General features: G+C 33.5%; 3 protein-coding genes and 1 long non-coding RNA gene across 5 annotated transcripts in view; 3 read left to right on the top strand and 1 right to left on the bottom strand.

Annotated features, from left to right (window-relative positions):
* LOC138704670 (protein FAM76A) overlaps positions 1-7,409 on the bottom strand; it is a 32,527-nt gene extending 25,118 nt beyond the window's left edge. Inside the window, exons 1-3 of one of the 2 annotated variants that reach the window (XM_069832794.1) lie at positions 7,247-7,409; positions 6,948-7,012; positions 351-564 (exon numbers count right to left, since the gene is read on the bottom strand). In XM_069832794.1, coding sequence (XP_069688895.1) covers positions 351-564; positions 6,948-7,012; positions 7,247-7,333 — 366 coding nt within the window. In that variant the 5' untranslated portion in view covers positions 7,334-7,409. The remainder of the gene's footprint in view (positions 1-350; positions 565-6,947; positions 7,013-7,246) is intronic. The other variant, XM_069832795.1, reaches the window with a different exon arrangement.
* The window catches only part of LOC138704671 (uncharacterized), a 464,077-nt gene that overhangs the window by 351,735 nt on the left and 88,922 nt on the right, over positions 1-23,420 (top strand). The gene's annotated exons all lie outside the window — the stretch shown is intronic.
* On the top strand, positions 7,597-15,651 carry LOC138704363 (uncharacterized). Its single transcript, XM_069832200.1, has 6 exons — positions 7,597-7,759; positions 8,208-8,319; positions 8,612-8,710; positions 10,038-10,150; positions 14,600-15,433; positions 15,640-15,651. Exons 2-6 carry the CDS (start codon positions 8,232-8,234, stop codon positions 15,649-15,651), a joined length of 1,146 nt encoding a protein of 381 aa, XP_069688301.1. The 5' UTR covers positions 7,597-7,759; positions 8,208-8,231.
* Positions 15,465-23,337, top strand: LOC138704668 (uncharacterized). The gene is made up of 3 exons (XM_069832789.1): positions 15,465-17,064; positions 20,516-20,654; positions 22,702-23,337. The coding sequence occupies exons 1-3, from the start codon at positions 15,809-15,811 to the stop codon at positions 22,882-22,884; spliced, it is 1,578 nt and encodes a 525-aa protein (XP_069688890.1). The 5' UTR covers positions 15,465-15,808; the 3' UTR covers positions 22,885-23,337.

The raw sequence follows: 23,420 nt of genomic DNA, 5'->3' as shown, positions 1-23,420 counted from the left end.
TAAAAATCATTTCCCCTTACTTTTCAATCACCCTTATATACGAAATTTTCTTATTAATGAAATTCTTACCAGTTTTTCAAACTTAAGAACTCGTTAAGGTCTAAAAGCATACTGAAATAATAGTGTTATTAATTTTTTAAGTTATGTATTATCAACTTCAATTAAATGTTTACCTTTTCGAGATTTTTATTTACATAACAAAAAAAAAAAAAAAAGAGGAACTAACCTTTATTATAACATTTTGATAATCATAACACAAATATTGTGATATGTTGGTAAAAGGGTGTGATAGATATACTTATTATTTTAAACTTATCTATTGTTGTAGTATTAATGAATAATTTTAATACCTTTTTATCTTCATCCTTTCTATCAAAGGCACACTTCTGCTTGCACTGCTCACATGTGACAGGAGGTCCATATCTCTTTTCCGAATTAGTGCACCGCTGACATTTGTTTCCAATGAATGCAGCAATAATATTACAATATTCACATGCTGATGGCTTCCCAAATTGTTTCACATTAAATTCACACTTTTTACATATAGCACTCGGACTTCCTTTACTGCAGACATAATAAATTCAAATAAATTAAATACAATCAAAGAGCCCTGCATAAAACATGACATAATTTTTAAAATACGTAACTAAATTAATATATATTACTACTTCAATCTTCTTACATCCTAAAACAAATTTATTATACAGCACATACACTCTTATTTTGCATATTATGTGGAAATCAAAATAATCACTATTTAAAGGAAAGACAGTCTTAGGCCCAGGGTTGCCAGATATCTGAAATCAAAATAGGGGACAGATGCATGGTTAACATAACCCGTCAGGTTAGCCAACTCAAAAATGAAAAAAAAAAAAAAAAAATTCATCAAGAGCAATGTGGCAGCAGAAAAAAAAAACACGTTTCACAGCAAAATTTGACATCCTATTTATTTCGACGTCGAAGTATAGGAGAAATAGGAAATGTCCAGGACATGGGATATTTAATACAAATACAGTACGTAATGCCCTGTAAAATCTGTGACATCTGGCAACCCTTGTCAGGGCACACCACCTATTTTTCACTATACATAGTGTGATTAAACTCGAGTATTAAGTTCAACTACTAAAAATCCAATTATTTTGCTACTTAAAAAAAATTGCGCAAAAATCTAAAAAGTTACTGGTAGGATGGAAAAGAAGGCCTTATGGCCTTAATCCTGTCAGATTAAATAAATATAATATAAAATATAAAAGCATAAAAACAATAAAAAATATTATTTTACTACTGATGCAGAAGGATAAATTCTGATTTTTTTAACAGTCAAGAAAGTGGATCAGATTCAGTTTTTATTTATAACATGAAGTTACTGGAAACAAAAGTAATTCAAACACAAAACTTCAGGAGTAAGTCTGTTGCCTTTCAAAATGGCTTTAACACTCGCTAACACTAGCAATGACTGGTGAGGTGTCTTCACAGTAAGGTATATTTCAACATAAATCTCATTTTATTTCCGAACATACACAATCATAATCATAATCATAATCATCATCATCATCGTCGTCGTCGTCGTCCTTGTTCATACAGCCAACAAGCTGAAGTCATTACAATAGCATTTCTGTATATCTACTACAAGTTCAACTTTTGGTTTCTCTAATATTTCTGTGAATCCTTGACGCTGTACACATGTGAATCTTGATAGTCAAACATTTGGTAGATTTAAGGCTATGAATCTGTGAAATTTTTAACTTCTACATTTTTCCACCAATCAATCTGAAACTTTTACCACATATTTCTTACAATGTGAACATGCAATACACAAACTTTCACTTTGATATTGCAATTAGTTTACTTATAATTATTAATTTTTGTTGTTTTATTTAATAATGAATTATAATTGTCCCAATTTTTAAAGTTTACATAATTTTTCTTTAAATTTATATTTAATTTATTCCTGATAGATATAACTAAAATATGACACACGCTTTCCTTATTTTTTCCAATTTTTTTCAATTACTTTTTGGGAAATACATGATCGAAATGATAGCCGTCCAAATCTTGGATTTAAAATATCGGCATCCTAATCAATTCAAATGAACAAAAAAGAAAATGTTGTTGTTGTTGTTTTCTAATGCCAGGCGTTTGACAATAAAGTCATTTGACCTCTTGCATTCAAATATTTTTCAAAGATATTATCGTGACCAGCCAATGAAGCACAGATTTTGAGGTGTTCCGAATCCATTTCTTGGTTTGAGTTGCACAATGGCCAGTTAGGGGACTGATATATTCCAATTCTATGCAGGTGTTTGGCCAAACAATCATGGCCTGTTGCCAATCTAAATTCAGCTACAGACAATTTTCGTGGTAAATCGGGAATTAACTGTGGATTTTGATGCAGAGAGTTCCATTTTTTCCCTTGGGATTGTGTTATCAAATTTTGTTTGTTGAAGTCTAAGTATGTAGATTTAATAAATCTTTTCACAGAGTAATACATAGATTTAGTAACAGGTCTGTAAGTAGCAGTGCTGCCCTTCTTTGCTAAAGCATCCACATTCTCATTTCCCAGGATTCCACAATGGGATGGTATCCATTGGAATACAATTCTTTTATTGAGTGATATTAATTGAGAGAGCATTTTAGTTATTTCTGCTGTTTGAGATGAAGGTATGTGTTTAAAGACTATTGATAGAATAGCTGCTTTGGAGTCTGACAATATAATTGCATTCCTAAATTTATTGATGTGGCATAGAAGATTCCTGAGACTTTCACTTATTGCAATGATTTCACCATCAAAACTTGTTGTTCCATATTCAAGAGATCTATAAAGTGAGAAGAGACAGCACGTAACACCTGCACCGGCACCTTGTTCTCTGGAGATCAAGGATACGTCGGTGTATAAATGAAGCCAGTTTTGAAGGGTACCTAATATTAATTGTCTCTAAAGACAATTGTTTCAGTGTTTACTTCTGATTTCAGTATTTCTTCTGTTAAATTTACATGATATTCTATATTTAATAGAGTTAAAGGGTTTGGTTTAATTTGTAAGTTTTCTTTTAAATTCGGGATATTGATTTTCTGTTTTAATTCTTGAACAATGGATATGAAACTTTTTTGAGTTTTCAATCTACAGAGAGGACTGTATGAATGCCAATTGTTTCCTGGTAATCTGATAAGTTTTTCATATTGAATCAGTGCTTTTTCTTCTATTGTCGTTTTGATGCTGTTAATATTAGTGAGGAATCTCATAGAATCTATTGGAGTTGTTTTGATTCCACCAGTAATGAGTCTGAGAGTTTGGTTTTGAACATAATCTATGTCGTTTATGAAAGGTGAAGTAATTAAAATTTCTCCGCAGTATGTCAGCACTGGCTGTATAAACATTTTGTATGTAGTGTTCAAAGTATTCCTAGAGCATCCCCATTTCTTTCCTGCTAGTATTTTACCACATATTTCTTACAATGTGAACATGCAATACACAAACTTTCACTTTGATATCGCAGTTAGTTTACTTATAATTATTAATTTTTGTTGTTTTATTTAATAATGAATTATAATTGTCCCAATTTTCAAAGTTTACATAATTTTTCTTTAAATTTATATTTAATTTATTCCTGATAGATATATCTAAATATGACACATGCTTTCCTTATTTTTTCCAATTTTTTCAATTACTTTTTGGGAATTACATGATCGAAATGATAGTCGTCCTAATCTTGGATTTAAAATATTGGCATCCTAATCAATTCAAATGAACAAAAAAGAAAATGTAAATTAATGTTAAAAAAAATACATAACGAAATTTTAAAAAAGAATATTCTGCGACAAGATGTGGTAGCTACAAAATGATAAAAATTTAATGAAAATAAATAATATACATTGAATATTATAAAGATGAATAGAGATGGTGATTGATGATGTTCAATGAAGATTTTAAAATGGTTGATGCAATTGTCTGAAGAGTCTTTTCAGGAATCTAATTTTCTGAGGATCTCCAATGTAAACTTGGGAATTGTTCCTCGCGCAACAAACATAAGTCCAATGACATTCCAATCTTGAATATTATATTTATGACTGAGATCATCACAGCATGGAAGGTAAATAGCGCGTTTCTCTTCAGGTACCTGCTTTGGTTGATCTTCATTAATTTCTAACCTTATAGTGGGGTCAAGAATGAGACCAGATTTTTTATCTCAGTCAATTATTATGATGTCAGCACGCTGTGTAGATCCTTCCGTAGAAAGACATTGAACTTCCTCATATACCCTTTTAGTTGTTAATTTTTCAATTTTTTAAACCTTATCACATCCTCAACACATGATGATTTGAATACTTTCAATAGCCGAAGAAAACACATGTGTCAGTTTACTTCACATACTTTTGTGGACTTCTGTGCAAAATTTCACTGAGATTGGAGAAAAACTGCATTCATTAGAGCATTTTGAATGTTACAAAAAGTTGAAAATTGGAAAATCGAGGAAACGAGTATGAAAGTACAGCATGTATATGAGATATACTATCGATATCCTTCTTTCTATGTAAGTCTACCACACACATTTCTCTCCTACATAACAGCGCGAAATATGAACTGAACGAAAAGTAAAATTAGATAGAATTAAGAACAAATTCTGTCAGAATGACAGCTGAGGGCTGCACTCCACACACACGCTGGTGCCTTCAAATTCGTCCTGAGGGACTTTAAATTGTCATAGAACCAAAATAAGCAAAGATTTAGAAAACAGAAACATTATATTATATATAGACTCGACCACATTCACCTGGGATGATGTAAAAACAGTCTCTGATGTCTAGGTGTCGGATTTTAGCATATTCACGTGTTCCACTCCATAGTCCAAAATCATATGCTGCCATTATTTAAATGTGTGTCAAGAGATTTGCACGCAAACGACAGGATTTTATAGTGCACACACACACACACACACACACACACACATATATATATATATATATATATATATATATATATATATATATTAGTACGTCCAGGGTCCAGCACCGAAAGTTACCCAGTATTTGCTCATATTGAGTTGAGGGAAAACCCCAGAAAAAACCTCAACCAGGTAACTTGCCCCGACCGTGAATCGAACCTGGACCACTTGGTTTTGCGGGCAGATGTGCTAGCCATTACTCCACAAATGTGGACATGCATATATATGCTTATTTCAGAGGCTAATGCATATTTCCGCTTTTAGTGCAGTAAATGCAAATATATTGATTTTTATCAATCAATCCTCAAAATAATGTTCAAGAAATGGAAAATCGCAATATGTAAATTACGAGAAACAGAGACAACGGAATCACTTTTCAAACTTACTGCACTCTGATGACACACAGATGATGGCACCACAAAATCAACAAAGGATCATTTTTAAATTCATTGCTCTGTACAAATACAAGATTGTAACATATTAACAATTCATCATCATCATCCGTTCCGAACATAACTTCAGCTGCTTTGAAAGGATCAACTACTCTAAGTTCATTAGCTCTTTCATTTTTTTTTTCGTAATACTTAGTCGCTATAGCCTACACTTGAATGTATGTAGGCTACTGTACTAACCTAAAAATGTATTTGCAGCTATGTATTGTAGCAGTTTCATTTTTTAAAACAAAAATAAATACCCACCAACTGACAAAAATGTGTACATGGAAGGAATAACAAAAGCCTAAACTAACCAAACCTAACCTGTCACTGATACTCGACCTTACAAAAAGTCGCTTTCTATTTATCTATGGATCTACCAAATAGCTTACATGCAAAGCATGCGATCCCACCCCTCTGCTAGACACCATTTTCACAGCAACTTACTGCCATTATTCTGGTGCGAAATTGAGGTTGCTGCTGAATTTGCTTTTGTTTACGGTAAGTTACATAAGATTCGACTAGAAGCCAAGTGCGTAAATACATCCTACCTTTGGTAGCGCAATTGTAAAGAAATAAATAAACTTTAAATAACTACCTGCAAACGTTTTCCAGTGCCTTTTTATTATTTTTAACCATTCAATTTCAAACAGCCTGTTTGGCAGGCCAAGGGAAACCAGAGCCTCAGTCACTTCCTATGATTTTGTTTAATTCTTTCACTAGTCTAATTAGATCATAGATGACTGATCTTTACACAAAGCTTTCATTAACCAGAAACAATTCTAACCTCAAATTCTATTCTTTGGCATATTATTCGGGTATTCTGCATAACATGGACACTGATACCTGAGTAATAGGGGACCGAGGACTACAATAAGGTTATACAGTAGGCCTAGTTGATTAGATGAGGGGATAGTTAAATGACAGGAGGTTTGGGACTGTGACAAGGTTAGAGTGGGTTAGATGAGGGGTTAGCTAAGTGACAAGAGGCCTAGGACTGTTAGAGCTGATTAGATAGGGGATAACTAAGTGAGCTAAGTGACAGGAGGCCGAGAACTGTGAAAAGTTCTAATCGGTTAGACGATGGGATAACTAAGTGATATATAGGCCTAGGTGGTTAAATTGCTTCGTCAGTTTTTGCTATTTTTCAGATTGTTCTTGGAAGTCAAATAAAAATATATTTATTTTATAGGCCTATTCTATAAATCCTATTTTATATATATATATATTTTATATTATTTATTATTATTATTATTATATATTTTATATATTATATATATTTTATATATATATATATTATATAAATATTTTAAACATCATGCTACTAAAAAATTATACGTTTTAAGCAATTTTTTCATCTCAAAAATACCATGTTCTTGTCCACACTATTTAGTATTAATGCCCAAAACGAAACTCTCAAATGTTTTTTCCTATTTTAAGTTTCATACTTCCAATACTTAAATTTAGGCTACCTTGGATACTTCACCTTTATATAACACAATAAATAAAAATGAACTTTAGCACAAAAGATATCTACGTGAATTGATAAATACTGTACATCAATACTTACTTTGTCTGCTGGAATTCTGACCGGCAATAAGTACACTTCACAACAGGAAATGCACCTCGACACTCCTAAAAGAATTTTAGAGGTTAAGGTAGTCCGTATTAATTATACAATAATGTTCACTCTCGTCCGTACAGTATCAATATAAAATAATTGCAGCGAAAAATCTTTACTGAGGCAATAAAGATTATACTGAACGTCCAATACGGTTTAATTACATTAATTTAATCTGACTAAAATGTACGGAATTATTATTATATACTGTATATAAATGCGTACTTATTCTATTGCTTAGGTATTACCTTGCACAGTTGTTGTCCTGATGATAATTCTTCAAACGGGTGTCTTGAAAAACATCTTGAACAAGCAAATAAAGCCGACATATTCATAATTTAATATAAATTTCAAAGTAACTTCAGACCAAAATTTCAGACACGATGTAAACATCCGCATCTAACCTCCATCTTGAACATGACGTCACAACCAATCTTTACGTCATAGATGGAACTTTGACAAAAGATTGTCAAAGTTAATGACGCAACAATGAATACGTTCCGCGATGTTTCGTTTAAACACTTTTTTTTCTCATTTTTGTAAAATATGTTGTAGTCATTCATTTTTTAAGTTTCTTTAGTACTAATCGTTCATAAATATACGTGTGTGCGCGCGAGATACATTATATTTTTATTTAAATTGATGCAGTTTTGAATAAAGCTTTGCTGATTTAGTGCCGGTAATCCTCTGAAAATACAGTACCGATATCTGTTGAAGAGAAATCTATTTATAACTTTATAATAAAATACTGGGTTTATAAGGTATGTAAACTTACCTTCATTCTTGTTTTCAATTGAATTATATTACTTCTGGAGTGTAGATGAAGTTCGTTGAAGATGAGTACTGTAGCAGTAGATACGGTAGGCTAATACTCCACGGTATTTAAGTGCAGAATTGTGGTGACAATAATAAATATGAACATAAATTCCTGGTATACAGATGAACCAATTACACTTTAAATATTGGTACCGGTACTATGAATTTGAATGTTTTAGATTACGGTATTTTTCATGCTCTATAGAAAAAATCATGTCATAAAATTCTAAATGCAGTTTCAAAATTACTTCTTACCCTTAAACATGCAGTATATTACAGGCCTTTACTTTCTTGTATACTGTAGTCTATTTTTGAGTTAATGGCTAATGAATTATACATAATTTACTTAGGCCTAAGTTAAAAAATGTCTACTAATTTCTCATCGTTTTACAGGTAATAATAATATACACGGCCAATATGAGCTCTCCAAAAGCTAATAAAGCAAACTGTTTGGCATTCCAAGAAATTATATCTACATCGTCTGATAAGGGCAAGTGGAAAGATGGTATGAAATTTATTTTGAAAATTCTAATCTACTGGGTACAAAAAATATGTTGTTACTATCTGAGGAATAATGCTAGTACCGGTAGCTTATTTTTGTAAGATTTTATGTTACAATAATTACTGTTAATTTTTAAGGAAAAAGCAAGTACATTCTATGTACCGTAGGTTTAGTCTGTAACTTAATAAAAAGATAAATGACTACTCACAGAATGCTTTCATAATAATATGTTGTCATATATTCGATGGACAGGGAAACTTACTTCTGTACTCCATTATATATATATTTCATGTAGATGAACTGCAACAGTCAAGGACGGAAGTACAAGACGACAATGAAATTCGGGAAGATGGAGCAACTCTCATTGAACGTGGAAAGGATTCTCGGCTTCGCGGTAATGTTCTATGTAGACCTACATAAAGTAAAACATATAGAGCAGTGTTTCTCAACATTTTTCATGATGATACCCCTCTTATCTTCACATCACTTACTACTTTAGTGCGGTCCCCTGGACTAAGGGGTAGAATGTAGAAAATATTTTGAACCATCTAGTTAGAAGTTAGACAACAATCGAACACTCATTGCCAATTGTGCAACTCAAACCAAGAAATGGATTCGGAACACCTCAAAATCTGTGCTTCAGTGGCTGGCCATGATAATATCTTTGAAAAATATTGGAGTGCAGGAGGTCAAATGACTTTATTGTCAAACGCCTGGCATTAGAAAACAACAACAACAACATTCACAGAGAGATCACGCACGCACATATGTGTGTGTGTGTGTGTGTGTGTGCGTCCGTGTGTGTATACGGAGCACGACAGCTGTTCTAAATTTGATCCAACAATTGAAGCGTCGGCTGGAACAATGTTATAAGTTACATTTAGTAAAATTTACAGGAGCTGCAAAAATGTGTACACGTACAAAGTTGTTCTTATAACTTTTGAGTGGACAAATTTCACGTACTGCATTGATGGACAGTTGCAAGCCAAAGAGTATAGCAAGGTAACATGACATACATTATTACACGGAAACACGCCGAATGGAAATTTTGTAACTTACAACGTTGTTCCAGCCGACGCTTCAATTAATAAAAAGCTGAGAAATTAGCCTAATCTAATTTCCTCTTCCATTCTGTTCGAAGGGCGCATTTGCGATTATAATAGTTGCAGTGGTTTAAAAATTCGTGGAGTAAAGAGTTGCTTTTAGTTTTTTCTCGCACGAACTGGTAATTCCTGTGTGGTAACTGATTTGGACTAAAGAACTTCAAACTCATTCTTTTTTAATTAATGCTTCATGCTCCCTATGTTTGTAAAAGGTGGTTGCAATATGTAATTCCTATGCGGTATTTGAACTTGCACTAGAAAACTTCAAACTCGTTCTTTTTTTAAATTACTGTTTTGTGTTCCATATGTTTATAAAATAGAATTATTAAACACTAAGTTAGTAGTTAATATCATTTTTTTCAATTATCGAACTAATTCTGCTCAGTAAATTCTCTATAATTCGGACTTCCACTAATTCAGACTGGATTTTTCCTCCAATTAGTCCGAATTAGTGAGTTTCTACTGTAGGCCTACCACAAACTGCCATTGATGTGTGTGTGTGTTCGCGTGCGTGCGTGCGTGTGTGTACATAGTGTAATGTTATGTTATGTATATAATGTTACTGTCGGTTTTTTTGCTGCTAACCTTTATTACATTCTGAAATATCATTCTATCCAGAATTGGAACAACAACTGCAGATCGCAATGATAAGACGTGACACTTTAAATCAACAAGTTGACTACATGAAACGTTTGTATCAAGGAGTTCAAAGAGCACCGTGTCATTCAAAGGTAATGTACCTAATATACAGAGGGATTCAGAATAGCTGCAAGTAGTTTTGTACCATGGCTGGGAACACGTCCTTGGCTTATTAAATAATTATAAGTTGTGTCTTATAGGCGCCACTCTTTACGTTTTGTAAGGCATGACTGTATGCATTAAGAGATGATTTCAAATCAGGCACACTGGCTGCACATTTCTTCATATTGTTTGTCCCAGCATTGACTAGAATGATACCTGTAAGGAATAAGTTGGTAGGTGAAAGTAGTTTCTCCTGGGCTCCCCTTTACAAATTTTACTGTCTGTGATTGTATTTTTTCCCTCTCTCCTTCACATTACCTTTCAGTTTTTGTAGTTTGTAACATTACTGAAAATATATAATAATAAATAAATAAATATATATATATATATTTTTCCATACTTCAATTCTTATTAGTTCTAATTTGTCTTGATTATCCATTTCTTTTATGATTTGGAAATTTGTAATTAATTTCTTTGATAACCTGAGAGAATTCCACTGCTAATCTGTCTATCTTTGGGTAAGAGTTTCATACTAAAACCTTATCAGATTACCAGGAAACAATTGGCATTCATACAGTCCTCTCTGTAGATTAAAAACTAGAAGTTTCATATCCATGGTTCAAGAATTGAAATAGAAAATCAACATCCCGAATTTAAAAGAAAACTTACAAATTAAACCAAACCCTTTAACTCTATTAAATATAGAGTAGTATCTAAATTTAACAGAAGAAATACTGAACTCAGAAGTAAACACTGAAACAACGAAACAATTGTCTTTAGAAACAATCAATATTAGGTATCCTCCACAAAACTGGCTTCATTTATACACCGACGGATCCTTGATTTCCAAGGAACAAGGTGCAGGTGCAGGTGTTACGTGCTGTCTCTTCTCACTTTATAGATCTCTTGAATATGGAACACGAAGTTTTGATGGAGAAATCATTGCAATAAGTGAAAGTCTCAGGAATCTTCTATGCAACATCAATAAATTTAAAAATGCAGTTATATTGTCAGACTCAAAAGCAGCTATTATATCAATAGTCTTTAGACACACACCTTCATCTCAAACAGCAGAAATAACTAAAATGCTCTCTAAATTAATAACACTCAATAAAAGAATTGTATTCCAATGGATACCGTCTTATTGTGAAATCCTGGGAAACGAGAATGTAGATGCTTTAGCAAAGAAGGGCAACACTGTTACTTACAGACCTGTTACTAAATCTACGTATTACTCTGTGAAAAGATTTATTAAATCTACATACTTAGACTTCAGCAAACAAAATTTGATAACATAATCTCAAGGGAAAAAATGGAACTCTCTGCATCATAATCCATAGTTAATTCCCGATTTACCACACAAATCGTCTGTAGCTGCATTTAGATTGGCAACAGGTCATGACTGTTTGGCCAAGCACCTGCATAGAATTGGAATATATCAATCCCCTAACTGCCCATTGTGAAATTCAAATCAAGAAATGGATTCGGAACACCTCAAAAACTGTGCTACAGTGGCTGACCATGACAATATCTTTGAAAAATATTGGAGTGTAAGGAGTCAAATGACTTTACTGTCAAATGCCTGGCATTAGAAAACAACAACATATATATATATATTTTTTTTTTAAATTAAAAAAAAAACATTATCTCAAAAAAATTTTTTGATCTCTTTCATTTTCTTTTCATTTTACCAAAGACAGTCAAGTTACATATCAAATTGAAGCTCGTGAAATTCCCTTTAAAATGAGGTGTAAAAAAAAAAACTATGTGGGATTTACAGAATCGGAGTTATTCAAGATTGAAAACGTTAGTGCAAACGAAAAAATGTGTTTTTTTTTTTTACAGATTAAAAATATGAATTACATCAAAACTTAATAAGATACCATTTTTTCTAAAAATTATTTTAATTTAGACCTTTATGGAGAATGATTCCTGAAAGTTTAATTAAAATCCAAGGTGGTCAGGTTGAATTCTTCAATTTTTTTGGTTGGTCTGGCATGGAATGACCAGGCACTGTGGCACTGGGATCTCTTAAAGAAATTACTGACACTACTACGAATTGTAATTTTGTTTTCTTGGGATATTTCTGTTTTCCATATCATCATTTAACAATTTCTCCATCTATTCAATCCATAACATTAAGGAAGTTTGTCTGTCACTGTCACAGCCAATACATCTGACAGTCAAAGCAGACATATCAATTACAGATACTATCTCGTAAGTAATGTTACTCTTGCAGCAAAATTTTAGTTGCAGCGTGCTGTCACAAGAAATTAATCTAATGTTCAAAGTAAAGGCCATTACAATCTATGGTCTTGAGCCACCTTTGAGCAAGATTTGTTATCCCACAACAGTAACAGTATCTGGATTTTGATGTGAAGAATTTGGTGATACAGTGAAACTTCCCTTAACGGACACTTCCCAATAGTGGACTCCTCTCAATAGCGGACATTTTAAAATTCTCCTGCAAAATAACATTGGCCCTTATGATAAAATTTTTCCAAATAGCGGACATTCTCAATAACGGACGCGGACACTGAAATGTATCTCCCAACAACAATTAAAACTTCCAAATAACGGACAGAGTGAAAGAAAAAAAAAGAAAAAGGCAGTTTTAAATTAAACGGATTTCTTTGCAACAATCATTATCGTGCATTTAGTTGAGTGTTCGGAAGTATAGTCACATTAAAAATATCACAAAAATGTAAACGTTTGTCACTAAAAGAGAAAGTGGATATTGTAAAGCATAGTAAGAAGGAGAAATTAAGTGTTCGTGAGCTGCCCACAAAGTTTAATGTGGGAAAAACTCAGGTTAGTGAAATTTTGAAAAACAAGGATGTTATTTTAAAATCATACACTGAGAATGCAAAAGAGAACACAAAAAGAGCTTTTCCTACAACTGAGAGGCTTGCCATTGACAATTTAACATGAATGATTCTGCCGTGCTAGAGCAAATAAGATGCATTTATCTGGGATTTCTCTCTGGATGAATACTGTAAACAATCTCACTGTCTACTGTACTGTACTGTAAAATGTAGTGTTGAATATGTATGAGAAATTTTAATGTGCTGTATACAGCACATACTAACGATTTTTTAAATAGCGGACACTTCTCAATAATGGACATTTAATTTTTCCCCGGCAGTGTCCGTTATTGGGAAGTTTCACTGTACCCATTTCAACAGCTTCCAAGTTTTGGTAATTTCTTCCACGCAGAAAGTGGGCCATGGATCGAAACAGATGATAATCTAAAGCTGCAAGATCAGGGCTATATGCTGAGCATGGTAGCAGTTCAATTCCTTCCAATTCTTGTTTTTTTTTTTTTTTTTTTTTTTTCCATGTTTGTTCGAACTGTATGGGATCTCACATTGTCCTGTTGCAAGATAATCCTATTTCAATTAAATAATGCAGGGTACCTTTCTCTCAAAACTTCACGAACTCGTTCTTGCTGATCAGAATAAGGATCCACATCGACTGCACGTCCATTTGGAACAAACTCCTAGTGAATCGCACCTTAAAAATTCCACCAGACACAAGATTAATTTGGGGCCGAACTGATTTTGCTTAATGACAACTCTGACAGGCTCATGGGGGTCGATCAACTCTTTGAAGTGTCAGAGTTATGGTAATATACCCATTTTTCATCACATGTGACAATTCCCCTGACAAATATATCATCCAAATAAGCAGCATTGAGCTAGTTGTCATGAGGCACAGATCTACAACTTCTGTATTTTATAATGTAACGATTTGTTGTATCTTTTGAAACACCAAGTTCTTCTGACAACCTACGAGTACTTAATAGTGGATTTTTTCTCCCAAAACTTTGCATATATTCTTAATATCCCATCCACGTACCTTAGGTCTTCCAGAGCTTTGTAAAACTTTAATGTCTCCTTCATTATTGAAATGCTAGAACATTTGTTGTGCCACATGCTCACTAACGACACCTTCACACTCCACTTCACATATTCTTGAAGCCTAGGCAGCAGCTTAATAAACTTGTTTCCAGTAGTTATCAAAATTTATCATCTCCATTTTATATTCTTTGTATTAACAACTGACGATGCATACTCACAATACACAATAATAACCATAGTGTCTAATAAATTACATTGCCCAACTAAAGAAAATCATTAAAATCGTATAAAACAACGAACTTAAAGAAACAAACATTACTTATGGAATGACCTAATACAAAATTACAGGGAGTAGCACTCCTGGATTTCAGTAAGGTATTAACATTGACTTTTTCTGGATTTTAATGGGACATTTGACAAAAAAAAAAAAAAAAAAAAAAAGGCTTAATCAAGTAGAATAATGCTTACTTTCACCAGAAAGCAAGAATAATTTCACAGATACTCAGCTTGTTTGTTTGAAAAGTTCCTTGCATATTGCAGTCGTTTGCTTTAAAGTCTTCATGTTTAATCTCATTTCAGCACAAAAAGGATCACCCCAAAAGAAAAAGCCGAAGTAAAGACAAACTGAAAAGTCTTAATGTCGAATTACCTCCAGAAAAGGAGCTACCAGTTAAAAAACCAATGGACAGATCATCAAAAAATTCATCAGGTTCTACTAGCTCCAGTCCCCATCTTTTTGAACCTGCACCTAAAACAGAGAAATTTGGAGAAGTGGAACAAACAAATAACTTAATAACAGATCTAACCAAAAAAGAAAACTATAGTTCTCATGGTGGTGAGAGACAACAGAGTGGTGTGGCAAATGAGCTGCCAATAAGACACGTGAACACAGAAATAAAATCTACTAATGAAGTTCAGTGTAGCAGCACCCCAAAAGAATGTTACAATGTGGTTGCTCATGAACGTACATCCAAACAAGAAGGCCAGCTTCAAAGCACAACACATGTTATACAAGATATCTTGAGCGGAATAACAAACAGTGTGAATCAAATATCTCAATTGCATGTTCATATTACGGATGATGCGAAGGAGTCTTCTTCCCTTACTCTAGCTCATGGAGATGCTTCCACTCAAAGTTCAGCACGTCAAGATCAGTACCAGTCAACTACAAACCAGGAGAATTATGAAAGTAAAGAGTTGGAGACAGCAAATGAAAAAGAAAGCTCATGTGCAAATGTTAAAACACCACCTGAAACAGAGAGACAGTTCAATTTAAATTCCTGTTCAGATAGCAATATTGAGCATATGTATGACAGGAACTTCAACAGAATTGAGGCTGACGTATCCTTGACAAAGAGGTATCGACAAAGGGCAGGAAAGCGCGATATACCTCCAAAACTCCTTGAAAATTATGTAAGTAAATCTATTGAAAATGTGCGTGAAAATAAGAGGAAAGGGAAATCACGTGGAAAGCAATCAGAAAAGAAGACAAAAGGATTATTTCCGTTCTCACAGATAAACACAAACAAAATCAAGCCGAAAGTTACTGACGATGTAATTTCTGTAACAACCAAAATTAAAAGGAAACGAAACGGAAAACCAAGTCACATTAATTCCAGGAGTACAATTAGTTACAAATCTGATCGAAGAGATCTGGCAAGCAAGAAACATCGAAAAAAATATGAAGAAAAGAAAGATCCATTATGCTCAAATTTGGAAACGCCATATGAAGTTTGGCAGAATGACAACCTAGTTGAGATCTATCATAACTCGTCGGCACGGACAGATATGAGCGCTTCCGAAGAGAATATTACGAGATATTCACATGCATCCAAATCGACATTAAAGGGTACCGGCATGCAAACATATCCACTAGCAGAGGTCTATTTACAAAAACATGAGTGCCAGAAGACAAAAAGAGACACTCAGAAACTTAAAAATTACAGTAAACAGGAGCAAAACTACATGTTTGATGTACCACATGGATTTGTTGAGGGAACATCATCACCTGAAAGGAAAGTACAGAAAACTGTTCACACAGTTGTACACCACGAAGATCAACGTCATGAAAAATTTGATGGTAGAGACGCAGCACTAGAAGTTGTAATTCCTCAAATTCATTTTGAGGACAAATATGAAGAATTTCCTCAAGCACAATCCCATCCGTCCAACATAAAGAAAAATTTTCAGTTACCCACAGTTTCTTCTAAAATGAAACAAGTTAACAGAAACTATTTTCAAAGGTTTAATTTTCGAAATATACCTTTCGTAGCTGGAACATCAACCTCACCAAGTTATAATTTAAGACTGAACTTTCAACAGATTTTGTCAATCATAAAAATGCGTCATCCAGTAGCTGGAGGTGTTCGACATCTCTTTGGAGGTCATCAAATGGGTGCACCATCCATGCCTCAATTCTGTCCTCGTGCATTGAGTCATAAGCCTTTCTGTGCAACTACAATGCATGGAGATATCCTCGAAATACCAGAAAAAGATGAGGAAACAAATTTTGTTCGTGATACAGATCTACCATCACAACATATCCGAAGTCGTCCTGCAAGTGCAGCGCCATTTCTAAATGAATTTGTTGAACATAATTCTGATCCATGGGCAATTGAGCAATGCGATTCTAAGAATAAAAATAACAGCTCAATGAGATGTACCTGTTTCCCACCGCGCCGGTATGTGAATTATCAAGATATTCTGAACCAGTATCTTCAAGATGGTGAAAGACCATCATTTTTTAAGTCGGCGCCTCCAGAATGTCAAGTTCCATATCGAGTTCAGCCTTTAAGAACTCATTACAGTACAATGTCCAGAGGACATGATGATCGAGTAATGGCGAAATCTGTTGTGTCAGGTCACTCAACGGGTGACCAACATCTAACAGATAACATGAAAAATGCACAGCGAAATAACGATGACATTACATTATGTAAGACAAAAGATAAGAACCCAAATTTTTTTGTGGACATACAAGGGAGAACAAAGAGTCTTAAAGAAGTACTAATAAACCTGCACGAAGATTTCAGCAGACTTAACAGGTGGGTATATTGAAGTCTGTTTCAGATTTGGTTGGTATAGAGCTTATTTTGTATGTGTATGTTTGTGCGTGCGTGTGTATATATATATATATATATAAAGGACGACCCATATTTATGTCCAACTTTTTATTGCAATGTAGTAGCGTAAACGGTTGCAATCTGTTTCCTTTTGCCAAAGAGCTCACAGTGGAAGATATGCTGCTCGTACAGTGATGGTAAACATTTCCTCATTTCTCAGAAGATATTAATTTTAGGAGCCATGTTTGTAGACTTTTATTTCATGTTTTGATGCATACTACCTCCTCTCTAAATATTGGAACCTTTTCTTTTTTTTAGAACACTCTGTATATTACTCAATATTGTTTGCATTAATTTTTCTGGAAAAAATACTGATAATATAGAGTGGTATCATTCTAAGTTTTAACAACCAGTTCTCTCCATAATTACAAATTTAATAATTTAATATCAAAATCATTAAATAAAATAATAATAAAAAGAAGCTACAAATAAAGGAAAACTGCAAAGTAACATACTACTGAAGAATTATGCGTTGAGTAATTTAAAAACTTGCAAATGTCGACTCGTGTCACAAAGAAGGAGAGAACAGAATATTCAAAACACAAACTAACCATCTCTGAACATCTGACCGCATTGACAAATTGTATGAAACATCCGGTAATAATAATTATAATAATTATTGTTTAATACTATGAAATTTAAAATTAATTTAGACTCCCCAGAAGTTTTTATAAAGCAAAATCCATTCTCCACCTTTGCAGAGTGAATCAACAGATGCGACCATAAATAAATGAACTTAATCTAGTTATTTTGTTGTGAACGGTAGCATGAAATGCATTAGTCAATTTAAAACAACTTAGCAGCAGAAATATAAAGGATTTGTTATTCTAAATGTGGGTCATTGTCGGTAGAAGTTAACAATATTTTTCTTTGTCACACTTACACTGCAAAGGTGGACTGTTTCTTCATACTTTAAATCTAATATAATTTTAAAATATTTTTGAAAATGAGCAGGGGATTTCAGTTCAGTAAGCCCCCTCCCTCCCCCACCCTCCATATGTATTTTGGAATAAATTCTGTAGATGTGAGTACACAGTGGCGGTTTCTCGGAGGAGGGAAGGGAGAAACGTCCTCCTCACATTTTTCTTCTTTTGAAAGTAAATACCAAATGAAATATATGCTTTGAAATTCGAGAAAAATTCGACAATTTTTAAGTTCACAGCTATAAGAAAACCTCGGTTGATCGAGTTTTAAACGATCCGAGCTCATGTGCCGCGAGAAAACTGTGAGAAAGATGCGAGATTGTTTGTGTGGAGGAAAGCAAATCCTTTCCTCCTTTCCTGCAGTTAACACACATAGACAACAGTGCACTAGTGGTCAGAGAAAGAAGCAGAGTTTTAAAGCAAGCGAATGAACAGTTAGGGCGGAGATCCTCCTCTGAATCAGCGCATGGATGGGAAATAGAAATCAACTGGTCTTGCAGCAAACTCGCTACTGCTGCCATCTAACGATGCTGCATTCAACCAGACTATAACACATCTAGGAGGAGGCACAATAAAAACAGTTTTAACGCAAAGCTATGAAAAACACTATATACATTTTTTAAAATCATAAATCAAAATATATTATTCATTGCATTTTATATAAGCTATTACTCATGGTTTGAAACTTTCGAGGATATCTGAAAGTTGAAGTTAGATTTATATAAAACAAAGAGGAAGTAGTTCTACATTAGTATCGCAGATCTTTTTGGCCCCTGAAACTCACTTCCATTCATTGTCTACTAGATAGGACAACAGCCAAGTTGTCAGTTTTGTACAAATATATTTGAAATTGAAAGTACTCCAAACTACATTATTTTTAACACAAAAAAATTAATCGGCCACCTGCTGCTTTGAGCAATGATGGTAGTATGACTTTACAAGAACTGACATTCTTCAAAAGCATGTGATACTGAACTTGTAAAATGTACATGTGGCAACAGGCCACGTGAGTGGGTACAGTGTTCTCGCTTTCTTAACAGATTATTTCTCATTCCCACTTCCGTAAAACGGTTCTGGTTATATGTTAGTAGCTAGTCTCTACCAACACATGTGATGCTATAGTGTGCGCTAAAAATGCTGCGAGTTTGTGAATTTCCTTGTAATTGTTAATTTGTGCAATTATCCACCAATGAATGGAAGTGAAAACATATTTGGACAATTTAGGAAACTCAGTTTACAAGAACAGATTATTGATGTACGAAAGAGAAGGCCATCCCTAACATTACCTGGTGTTACATGTATGCATGTAGGCTAATTTGTAGCATGTTTCTCTAAAGAAGGTGTCATTTTGCGCTGTTAACTTCTTTCCTCCTCTTAAGAAATATGCAGGAGCCACCACTGTGAGTACAACAATAATGAAATACAATGATGACCATATGGTCCCGTACAGGAAGGGAAGATCATGTACAGAGTGATTTATATAGAACTAAACATTTCTTTCTTTGCTTTTTTCAAAACGAATGATGCTAGCCACAATTTGTTATACCTCAAATGTAGAGTATCTTTGGGAGATTACTAACCTCTATAGCAAATGTTGAAAATTCTTTATTTATTCAGCTGGAAATTCACTTAATGAACAGTTTTTAACGCCAAATTAATTTATTTCTTTGTTGTTTTTTTTTTTTTCAAAACGAATGATGCTAGCCACAATTTGTTATACCTCAAATGTAGAGTATCTTTGGGAAATTACTAACCTCTATAGCAAATATTGAAAATTATTTATTTATTCGGCTGGAAATTCACTTAAAACAGTTTTTAATGTCAAATTAAGCAGCAGTTTTGATTCCCAGTCACGAGATACGCAGATGTTCATTCTTTATTCCTTATTGTTGGCAGCTGTTTTCGACATTTTGTTTTAGTCATTGAAAATGCAGTACACATTAAATCAACGGCTCTTCCTTGTGAAGCAATACTGGATTACGAATTCAATTACAGCTACTCAAAGGGCATACCAGAGAGAATTTGATGTTCGTAATCCCCCCCCCCCCAAAGAAACACAATACTGGGACTGGAAAACAAACTGAAAACAACTGGATCTCTAAAAGAATAATAATTTTGATGACAATATATATACAGAATAAGAATAAACATCTGCGCATCTCGTGACAGGAAATCAAAAACCCTTCTTAAATTGACGTTAAAAACTGGTCATCAAGTGAATTTCCAGCCGAATAAGTAAAGAATTTTCAACATTTGCTATAGAGGTTAGTAATCTACCAAAGATACTCTACATTTGAGTTATAACAAATTGTGGCTAGCATCATTCGTTTTGAAATAAAGAAAGAAATAAACATGTTAGTTCTATATAAATCAATCTGTATATTTACTCTAAAAAAATGTTGAATATTATATTGTCGTACTTTCTAAAATTAAATTGACGTTATTCACAGCAAATATGAGGAGCTTCAGACGGGAGTTACTCAAGATACTGTGGATGAAACAGAAGCAATGAAGGAATTGGAAGCTATGGAAACTGAACTGCAAGCAAAAGAAGACGAAATCACAGTTGTAATGGCACTGTACAAAGAAGTAAGAATGATTTACATTGTTTGTTATAAATAACTTTATCCATGTTGAATCTTTCGTACACTACTTTTAACACTTGAATATAAATAACACTTTTCAACAATCGAACGCACCCACACAACAGGCAGTGAAGTTCGAGATGATGCCGAGATCTAGTAGGCTCTGAGGATGGTGTGAAGAAGCACCGAAACAGCTGTAAGCCGCACATGCTTACACAATGAACATGAGTAAGATCGCTATTTAATCAATTATTAATAACTTTATGTTCTCGTAACAACGAAATTCATATAAAAATAACGGTTTATGATGAAAAGAAGCCCAAATAGTCCAGATAGTTACAAACCAGACTTGCTAGTCCTAACATCTATTCCATTTTCAGTTTCTGAGCCACACTTTTCAAACTTCGAAAAATCAATAATTCTGTAATGACGTTTTATGATCATGTATCCAGTCCAAGTGTGAAATTTCGTCGAAAATCAATACAGGTTGAAAAATAAATGCTCCTAAACTATGATTAATAATACCATAAGTGCTGAGTCTTATGACAGTTTCATTGAGCTTAAGGTGGTGACATAACAAATGCTTCTAGTCATGATAATTATTTCGAGACAGAAACCTTTTAGAATATGAAATTCGTTGATAAATATTTGAGAAAAAAATCATCTTTCAGTATATCGATTTCATGCCTCTGGAATTCTCTCTCTGACCATGTCAGAGATTGTCGGACAATATCAAAATTCAAATTTAAATTAAAGAATCACATTCTAGTTCATGGAACTGCTTGTTGAACACCTTTCAGGTTGCGCAACTTCGGCTTAACATATAATATATAATAAATGCAGAGTCCACTGCAAGAATGATGGATGTCACTTTCTTGTCGAAAATGAACCAAGACTGTCAATGCATAGCTTAAGACATATAGAATGTACATAGAGAGTTACATGGCATTAACACTGATAGTCATTGTCCAGTAATGATCGGAAAATCACAGTTAAGCTTTGAGCGCTAAGCATTTCAAACTTTCAATTGATTCTCCAGCAAAATGTATTCTAAATGACATCCATCATTCTTGCAGTGGACTCTTCAAATATTATAACTATGCTGGTGGCAGTTTTACCCTTAATATGCATTGTATTTGTTATTATTATTATTATTATTATTATTATTATTATCATTGCTAAAACTGTTATTTTAACTACCGTATCTTTTTTTATTGTATTAGCTTAATAACTGCTCTATAGTGTTCTTTGATCCTGTTGACTTTCTACAGGGCTTTAATTTAATTTATGCTCGACCATGCCGAAATGTAGTAATTATACACCTGGCAGCAGTCCTTTAATGCATGTTATTAAAGTACACCTATTCATTAAAGTTCAGGTTTTCGATTATTCTTGGATATGCAATCGAAAGACAACTAGCAAAACGTCATGCAGGCTGGAAATCCAATACTGCCGCAGAAGGTTATGTTCTGTTACTATAATAATTAGCGTTAATTGTAAATAATATTCAAATAAATTAAATTTGTCATCTCGTTTTTCAATGTCGAATTCAATTTCAAGGTTATATCAAGTTTAACGAGATTACATCAAGGTCGTCGACATTCGTTTCGGGGAAAAAATCAATACTTTCACATCTGTGCACATCTCACAATTCACGAGATTGCACAAGGACAGTTCCCTTCCCATTCACATAGATAACGTGAAAGTTATGAATAATTTCAAGTTAGAAATATGGTCGAGCATAAAAAATTCGTATGAAACTTGCCTATAATGGTAATTAAAACGCTCGTATGAAAATTATGAAACTCGCTTGCACTCGTTTCATAAACATCCTCGCGTCTTAATAACTATCATTATAGGCTCGTTGCATAATATACTATTGTATTATTTTTATCAGTGTATATATTTTTTGTATTTGTGTGTGCTATCTGGTAGGATGGAAGAGAAGGCCTTATGATCTTAATCCTGTCAGATTAAATAAATAAAATTGTTATGTGTTATTCTGGTTTCTGAACTACTGTAGCACATCTTTAAACTCTTTTTTATTATAGGTGATATCATTAAAAGAACAAGTTAGAGCACTTCGTAAGCGTGCCAGTTCAGCAAATTTCACTAATCAGACAACACGAATAAGGCCACATCACATCACAGTGCGTCCACCAACAGTAGGCGTCCGCCTAACGAAACTACTAAGAGTCATTCAACAGTTCCAGGACGAATTGAAACATGACTGAATCACTCTACTTCTTGCTTAGGCAGATTGCAGTGTACAATGCTTCAAAATTATTTTTGTGTCTTATAGTGCCGATATTAATGCCTATATTATAACAACCACATATAAAAAATAGTTTCAGAAAATTGGAGATAACCTTCCAAATACTTTTAAATCAAAGTTAAAATGAAATTGTTAACAGTAGACCCACATTAATGTAATATTGAAATTTGATGTCTTTGATATTTGTGCAAAGTAACGTGGTTTTCATGGGTACAAGCAGTAGTCAGAATATTTAATGTGGATCTCTTTGAGGTCACTAAAAGCAATATCAAACCGTTATTTTCATCGATATTCACGCTGGAATAATAAAATATAAACTGTAAATTTCGATCTCGACAGAACTAGAACTCATGACTTTAATGTTAAGAACAGTCCAGCTTGAAGTGCAAGTTTTATGAGCTATGTACATTTCACGTGCACTTAGATTTATACTATATATTTGTTTATTAGCCTACAGCATGTTTAATGCTTGTAAGGTTATATTACACTTTTGTT

The sequence above is a fragment of the Periplaneta americana genome, chromosome 8 (genome assembly GCF_040183065.1).
Source record: "Periplaneta americana isolate PAMFEO1 chromosome 8, P.americana_PAMFEO1_priV1, whole genome shotgun sequence".
Lineage (NCBI taxonomy): Eukaryota > Metazoa > Arthropoda > Insecta > Blattodea > Blattidae > Periplaneta > Periplaneta americana.
This window is presented reverse-complemented; position numbering and strand designations above follow the sequence as displayed.

Bases quoted from the DNA above. Each gene is read 5' to 3' on its own strand.
- LOC138704363 (XM_069832200.1), top strand. From the start codon at position 8,232: ATGAGCTCTCCAAAAGCTAATAAAGCAAACTGTTTGGCATTCCAAGAA. The intron at 8,711-10,037 runs GTAATGTTCTAT...CATTCTATCCAG, and splicing joins AAAGGATTCTCGGCTTCGCG to AATTGGAACAACAACTGCAG. The intron at 10,151-14,599 runs GTAATGTACCTA...ATCTCATTTCAG, and splicing joins GAGCACCGTGTCATTCAAAG to CACAAAAAGGATCACCCCAA.
- LOC138704668 (XM_069832789.1), top strand. From the start codon at position 15,809: ATGAGCGCTTCCGAAGAGAATATTACGAGATATTCACATGCATCCAAA. The intron at 17,065-20,515 runs GTGGGTATATTG...CGTTATTCACAG, and splicing joins GATTTCAGCAGACTTAACAG to CAAATATGAGGAGCTTCAGA. The intron at 20,655-22,701 runs GTAAGAATGATT...TTTTTATTATAG, and splicing joins TAATGGCACTGTACAAAGAA to GTGATATCATTAAAAGAACA.